At 57.2% G+C, this 7,782-nt stretch overlaps 2 protein-coding genes across 2 annotated transcripts; both read right to left on the bottom strand.

Annotated features, from left to right (window-relative positions):
* Positions 1-115: 115 nt before the first annotated feature.
* Positions 116-2,273, bottom strand: TTC9B (tetratricopeptide repeat domain 9B; the record flags this gene model as incomplete). Its single annotated transcript, XM_081216589.1, has 3 exons — positions 116-225; positions 1,111-1,293; positions 1,853-2,273. 3 exons carry the CDS (start codon positions 2,271-2,273, stop codon positions 116-118), a joined length of 714 nt encoding a protein of 237 aa, XP_081072715.1.
* A 2,478-nt stretch (positions 2,274-4,751) lies between these two features.
* Positions 4,752-7,470, bottom strand: CCNP (cyclin P). Its single transcript, XM_081216846.1, has 5 exons — positions 6,988-7,470; positions 6,754-6,909; positions 5,994-6,152; positions 5,752-5,903; positions 4,752-4,994 (listed from the first exon to the last, which is right to left on the bottom strand). Exons 1-5 carry the CDS (start codon positions 7,210-7,212, stop codon positions 4,829-4,831), a joined length of 858 nt encoding a protein of 285 aa, XP_081072972.1. The 5' UTR covers positions 7,213-7,470; the 3' UTR covers positions 4,752-4,828.
* Positions 7,471-7,782: the final 312 nt, after the last annotated feature.

A 7,782-nucleotide genomic window follows, 5' to 3' on the forward strand; every position in this document is an offset into this window, starting at 1 on the left:
ACGGAGAGGTTATGGTCACCAGCGACAAGTGCTTTACCAGCAAACACATGAGTCGGGGAAGTTACATGGTGAGGTGGGGGGCAGTGGGGGTAGGGACAGTCCCCCCAGGTTGGCCTCAGCCAGTGACACCCCGGGACGCAGCCCCAGCCCCACTGTCTTCCCGCCGGAGGCTGCAACGGTTCATCTTCAGCTGAGTCAGCTGGATGTAGCGCAGGACGTTGGTGTCTGCAGGGGAGGTGGGCAGGGCATTATCTGCGTGTCCTGGGGCAGCAGGTGACATCTGCACCACCTCGGCTCACACTTCATGGTCCCCGGCCTTCGGCGCCCCCACCCCATGGCTGGTAGAGCCAGAGCCCTTCTCCAAAAGCCCCAACTGAGCAAGCAGAGCAGGGCGTGTCACACATCCACACTTCTGCATCTGCTGTGCCCTCTGCCAGGCATGCCTCTTCTCAGAGACTCCTGTCACACTTCTTACCCTCCAGTGACATCTGTAAGAAGCCTGTTCCCTCCAAACTGCTCAGCAGGAAAACTCACCTTGCCCCTCCTCCCACACCCTGTGTCATGCACCTGCTGTGCTCCCTCTTCAGTGGCTACTAATACAGAACTGAGTATTGTGTCTGCCGACACCCCACCGCACACACACCCTATGACCTCCCACAGGGCAAGGAACAAGCCTCCAGCACTGCCAACACCACACCACACCCCCCCGCCAATCTCCTGGCACTGCCAGGAAACAGGTGAATGAATAGGTGAGTGTGTGAACAGGTTAGTGAGTGAGTAGATGAATTAATTCAGGGGGAGGGGGAAATGGCGATGGGGGAGGGGGCTGTGAGTGGCCAGGGAAGTGGCTGAGTAGGTGAATGGGAAGCAGCAGGACGGGCTTAGGACGGAACAGATGAGAGGTGGTTGGGTGAACGCCAGAGGAACGAGGGGTGAGTGGGCGCGAACGAACGGCAGGTGAGTGGAGGCGTGGGTGTGCAAGGAGTAGGTGGGTGGAGGCCGGACGTGGGGTGAGGGGTACAGCATTCATTGAAGCAGCTCTGCCCTGATCCTCCTGCCCTTGTTTCCTCCTCTCTAGCCCCTTTCCCTGCTCCCTCCCCGCCCCCTCACCTGTGGGTTCTCGGCTGCGGGCCTCCTGCAGGTAGCGCAAAGCGCGTGCATAGTCGCCCAGGTGGTAGAAGGCAATGCCGGCGCGGTAGGTCGCCTTGAAGTTGCCCTGCTGCTTCTCCAGCACCTTGAGACAGTACTCGCGCACCCGCTCGTAGTTCACCAGCTCCGACTGCAGCAGGCAGGCTGCGGGGGCACCACGACCGACACTCGCAGAGCCTGTCGACACCCCAGGCCTCACCTGACCGCGAGGAGCCTGGCCTTCAGGCTGCGGAGGACGCCTTCCCTTTCCCACGGCTGAACCCGGCCTAAGGGATTGCTCAGGCCACCAAGCTTCTGACCAGTCAAGACAGAATCAATCTGCACCGCCGCTAGAGGGCGCGAAAAACACAGACAGGGACTCACAGGTGCTTAGCTGGGAGGTGTCTGTAGGGGAGAGTACTAAGGGTGATCTCACAGGTGAGGGATGGGTCCTTGAATGGCTCATCCAAGGTAGGTTTTTCTCACCTGAGGTTCGCAGGTCGCAGCCCAAAGCCCATTTCCTGCAACCCAGCTCCTTCCATTCCCTGTGGTCCCCTAGACTCCCAACCCCTCTTCCTGATCAAGTTCTGAGGTCTCCCATCACAGACCCCAGCCCTAGCCCCTTGAAGCCTCCAGCCACCCCCCCCCGCAAGGCTTGACTAGTGCCTCTCACGTCCCACCCCTCTCACATATGCACCCTCTGCGCTCCCCGACGGCCCCGTACCAGTGAGAGAGTCATAACATTCCACCTCCGTGTTCTCCACCAGGAGCCGCTGCTCCTCGCTGAGGCGGGCTGGCCCTTGGCTGGTGGCGGGCCCGGGGGCGGGGGCGGGGGCGGGCAGGCCTCCAGGGCGGGCCCCCTGCGCCGCCTTCAGTTGCAGCAGTGCCCGATGATACTTGCCGATGGCTTCCCGGAACTTCTTCTCTCGGTAGCAGCGCTGACCCTCCGCCTTAAACGCCACGGCGGCCCGCAAGCTGCTGTCGAGAGCCGCACCCAGGCCCCCCGACGGCTCTGGGGCAGGACTGGACCGAGCCGACCCATGGCGGGGGCTGGGGCCCGGCGGGGAAAGGGCGGGAGGCGGGCACGGCGGAGGCTCCGGGGCAGCGCTGAGCATCAGCACCGGGGACAGCGCGCCGCGCTGCATTGTGGGAAACTCCTGCGGCCGCCGCTGCAGCTACCGCATCGCCCCCCCGCGGGGCTGGTCCCCATTCTTTCTCCGCCCCCGCACCTCCGGTAGCCGACTCCGGCTGCCCCCTATGGGTCTAGAGAAACCCCTCAAGACTTCCCCACTCTCTCCTTCAAATCCCTTCTTCCCACTCCCCTTACCCTCCCAACCCTCCTGCTTGCTCTCCTCTCCCATGCCCAAAGCTCCTAAACCTTTCTAGAAGGAAAGAACAAGTCTGGGAGAAAGGGCAGGAAGATAACAACCTCGTGGAAGGCTGGTTTTCAGACCGCTAGGCATTTGGCATATTGGATAAGAACACAGGCTAGGGACTCAAGCTGCCCAGATTCAAATACCTGCTTATTTTCTCATTAGTTGTATGACTTAGATAAATCACCTGAATTACCTGGAACTCTGTATCCTCATCAGTAACATGGGACTATGATAGCAACTTTGGAACCCATTCATTTATCTATGCAACAAACAAATATTCACTGATATCTTTCTGTGCCCAACTCTGGGGCTGGGTGATGCTGGGACATAGCAGGGACTGAGAGAGCCTCAGATTCTACCCTCACTGGGTGCCTATGGAAGTGGGGAGACAGACCAATGACCAGACAGTGGCAGCCCAGAGTGGGCTAGCCTGGGAAGTACAGGCAGGGAGGTCGGGGCTGGGACGCGGGAGGCACAACAGGCTCTGACGGCCCAGAGGAGGTACCCAGCATAGGCTGAGGTGGTGAGTGAAGACTTCCTGGAGGAGGGGAGAACTCGATGAACAAGAGAGATCTGCTTCTTGCCCTTATCGAGCTCACTGTCTGGGTAGGAAAACCAGTGGGAAAGCAGTCAAGTGACAGCCCAGAGTGAGGATCACAATAATAAAAGAGTGTAGAGAAGGAAATACATGAGAGGCTTTCGAGAGAAAAACTGAGAGTGAATGATTGTCCTTCAACACTCCTTAGCCTCTTACTCAGTGGTGGGACCTTGGCCAAGCTCCTTGGTCTTCCTCCACCTTCCTTCTGTGTAACAGGGAGGTAACAAGTGAGCTTACTTCAGAGTAGCTGTAGGAACTGAATTATATTATGCAGGTAAAGCACAGGGCCTGGTACAGTAATGGGCAGATAACAGCCAGTGTTTCTTATCGTCCATGAGACTGTGAGATATGTGATCATAAGTGCCTGACTCTGAGTCGGCATCCACATATAGTTGTTGAATAAATGAGTAACTATGTATTAGCACCATTACCGCCCCCCCCCGACACACACACACCCAAGACCCTAGCTGGAGTCTCATTCCCAAGCACCAAGCCTGTATTTCCACTGTCCCCTCCCCCTCCCACTGCACATCCTTCCTCCGGAGGTCCCATGGCACTTCCCACCCAACAGGCCCAAACCTGAACATGACACCTTTCATCCCAACTGCAGCATCTGCTCCTATATTTTATTGTACTTTGCTGAGTCTCTCCCTGATCCCCGATCCTCCAAACTTGAACACCTCAGTGGTGAAAACTTCCTCCTCTCTGCACCTCCAAACCCAGCCTTGGTTAAGAGTCTAATATTCCCGAGATTGGATTCCAGAACAGCATTGGTCACCTTTTCGCAGCTCGGGCATGTTTTTGTTTTAATTAAAAACTTGGAAACCCACTGATTCATAACAATTATTTTCTGAGCACCTACCAAATGGCTAGGTGCTAGGGGCTCGGTAGAAACAGGGGACAACTGTACCTCACAATCCTGCTAGGATGCAATCCTAGCACATTCGCAATACCTACTAAGTGTCAGACACGGTCCTAAAGCTTTAGGTTTACGTTAACTCACGTCCTCATCACACCACCAAGAGGTCGGTACTATATTATACCTACTGACACTGTGGCACTTCAGAGGTTAAGTAAATCAGATCCCATTTAACAAGCTCTTGCTATCAAAAGCCCATACTATCACAAACTGATGACCCTCACAGGCCAGTATATGTGATGTGTTAGATTTGTGCAACCGTTAAAAATATTGAATTAGTTGCCAGCATTAGAAGAGCAGAGATATTTATGGAATCACAGATTTTCAGCTTCCTTCGTGAACAAAATCTGAAAATCTGGCAACATCAAGGTAGCTAGCATTCCTCATGACTAGAACAGGCATTCTCAGTTTCTCACAGTCGCCACTGCTCCTAGTTTCTCCCCAACCCGAAGACCGAGTTTCCTTCGCTTGCATTGAGATTTTCCTCTCAGCATCCCTAGCTAACTCCTGCAAGCGTTTGCGTTAGGGATCCCCGTTTTGTCCCGCTCAGCGGCGCTTGCGGAAGCCCGCCACTGCCCCCTGGCGGCGGAGTCCAGAATTCTCATCGCGTCTCCCAGCAGCCGTTAAGGGACTTGGTGAGAACATCCAATCAGGTGGGTGAGAGGCCCGGGAAGTGACCAATCAAAAGCGAGAGAGGGGCCAGAATTCGACCACTGAGGATAGAGAGCGCTCGGAATAAAAAAACTCTTTTATTGAAGTGGAATACAGACGCACAAAGAGAGTCTTTTTTTGCTGGGGTCTCGGGGCTCAGGGAGGCCCGCCCGGGGGGTGGCGAAGCAGGCGGGCGGCGGCGAGGCTGGTGCCCTGGCGTTGGGGCCGCGCGTACTTGAGGAAGATGGCGGCGAGGCCGGGCGCAGGGCCTCGGAGCGCGGCGCGGACCATGCACGGCTCGACCGGGCCCAGCTCCGCTCGGCTGCGGCGGAGATACGGAGAAACAGAGATGAGTCAGGGGTAGCGGGGAATAGGAGACGACCTGTCCTCGGAGCTTGGGGCTCGAGGCTGAGAAGACAAGCTGACTTGGGTCCCCGAGGACTTCTCAGGAGTTCTCTCGAGGTCGGACACGCGGTCCATCATCTAGAGTGACTGGAGGGCGCCGAGGAGGGGCACACCCCCTATTCTTCCCTCAGAGCGCGGCTATGGGAGAGCCAGGACCCGCGGAGAGGGAAGGACTGGGGCTGAGGATGGGCAGACAGACATCAAGCTCTACCCTAGGGCACGGGCTGGAGGAAAAGATGATTCACCCTGCCCCGCGGTGGCATGGTTAACAAGGAGATGAGGGACTCCAGCAGCTAAAGGGACACCAATTCGTGGCCAGGAAGGGAGCTAAGGGACTCGAGGCTGGCAGACCTCTCGTTCTCAACCCTGGAACGCAGTTAGAGCATCTTCTGGGCCTGAGGAGATCCTATTTTTCACCCTGGGGCAAGGTTAAGGGCCCCCACATCTGAACAAACACCTCAGTCTCTCAGACACCCCCAGAGAAAAGCAAATGGGACCCCCCAGACGAGGCAGACACCCCGTTCTCTCTCGCACCCAGCAAACAAGTTTAGCCCCACCCCAGCCCCCAGCCCCCCCGCACACACACCTAACTGTCTCACATTCTCTGAGACGGTAAAGACGGCGACCAAGAAGGTAGGCCCTGAAGCCACAGAGGCCCTCCGCCGCGGCCATACCTGTAAAGCGCCGGCTCGGGCCCGGAACCCGCCCCGTGGAGCACCCGGTGTGCCAGGCTCAGCGCTGCAGCGGCACGGCGACCCGGCTCCCATCCTGCTGCCTCGGCCTCCAGCAGAGATAGCTCCAGGAAGTAAGTGGCAAGTAGCAACACCTGCCATTGTGGCGGGGAGCAATCAAGTCACGCCCCTTCCCGCGCAGGCCACGCCCCTAGCCACGCAGGTCACGCCCCTGCCCCGCGCACCTGGGGGCCGCTCCGGGCCAGCGCAGCAAGCAGCCCGAGGCAAAGTAGCGGGCCCGGGTGGTGCAGCCGGAAATCCAAGCGGCTCAGGATGCGGCGCTCCGCGCACAGAAGCTCGGCCCGCGAGAAGGAGCCATCGCCCAGGAGGCAGAGGGAGGCGGGCTGGGAATTGGGGGGAAAGAGGTGGAGGAATCTTGAACCCCGGCTCGTTACTCCCTGCCCTTGAGCTCCTGGGATCGGTTCAGTCCCTGTTCTGGACCTCAGTTTCCTGGTCTGTAAAATGGGGCCATTGATTTGTTGTCTGGAAATCGTGGGAAGCAGAGGCTTCAGAGTCAGACAGACTTGCGTTCCCGAGCTCAAACCCTACCATTTACTCTCTGTGTGACATGGACATCCACTGAAGCTCTCTGAGATTCAGTTTCTTCATCCATAAAACGGAGATGTTACTCCTTACTTCACCAGGCAGTTCTGATAAGGCACTGAGTTTATGCATGTTAACTATAACTACTCAAGAAGGACTGTAACTACTATAACTATTCAAGACTGAGTTCAAGTCCCAAATGCTTGCCTTTGGGCAAAAGTCTTCCTCTCTCTGGGCCTCAGTCTCTTCCTCTGTTAAAGGGACACACTGGTGGCCTCTACCACAGACAGACATGCTGGGATTCCAAGGGTAGGTAAAGTGCTCGCTTGGCACACAGTAGGCGTTTAATCTGTGATGCGGCGAGGAAGGGCTCCACCCTCCCAAGCCCCGCCCCGGGAGTACCTCTGGAAGCACGCACTCTTCCATTTTGCACGCCACGAACAGGCAGGCCACGCCCAGCAGCTGCAGGCGGTGTAGGCGCACTCGGCCCGCGCCTAGGTAGGAATCGAGCAGGTGCACGGCCAGGTAGAGCGTGTCCCCCGCCAGGCCCAGGTACTCCTGGGGAGAGGCGCAGGTAATCACCACGGTTCTAGGATGCTACGCAGGCCCAGCCCTTTCTCCCTCCCCATTACGTACGTGAACCTGCACTAGCCAGTCCACCACTAGCGCGCGCATCTCCGGGGTCACGGTGCGGGGCAGGGCCCTCCGGGGCAGCGCGCGGCACACCTGGGGTCGGGCAGGAACGGCCTCACTCTCCTCACCTGTGCCTCGGCTTCTCTCCCGGGCTCCAGCCCTGGGTGCAGCAATCTCCTCGCACCAGTTGGATGTCACGAGTGCCACACACAAACTGGCCTCCGACATCCCCTCCGAATATGCTCCTCCGTGTCCCCATCTAGAACCCTGGACGCCTCACTTTCCATCTCTCCAGTCTAGCCCCCATGGCCACAGGACTTCCTGAGCATCTCCTCCTGGGTTCCCAAACTCCAATCTTAGTTACCAAGCCTCAACCCATCCTCCTCAGAGCACCCAGAGGGTCTTTCTAAAGTATAAATCTGACCAAGGAACTCCCCTGCTTAAAACCCTTCCTTGGCTTTCAGTACCCTTAGGAGAAAATCCCAATTGCTCTCAGACTCTCTCAGGCCCTGCTCCAACATCACCTCTTCCCTCTCTCCCCTCACAACCCACACTCCACTACTCCAGCGTTCTTTTGGCCCTAGACTATGCCAAGCTCATTCCTACCTCAGGACCTTTGCACTTATGTACCGGCCATTCCCTCCAGCTGAAATGGTCATTCCCCACTCCTTGCATTGCTGACTTCTCGGTCATTCCAGTCTCAGCTAAAATTTCCCTGACTTTTTCTATACTTTTCCTTGCACCCCATCATCTCTATCTCATGGCTTTATTTTCTTCATAGTATTTCAGTCTGGAGAT

Source organism: Mesoplodon bidens (assembly GCF_964165515.1).
Source record: "Mesoplodon bidens genome assembly, chromosome: 18".
NCBI classification, from domain to species: Eukaryota; Metazoa; Chordata; class Mammalia; order Artiodactyla; family Ziphiidae; genus Mesoplodon; species Mesoplodon bidens.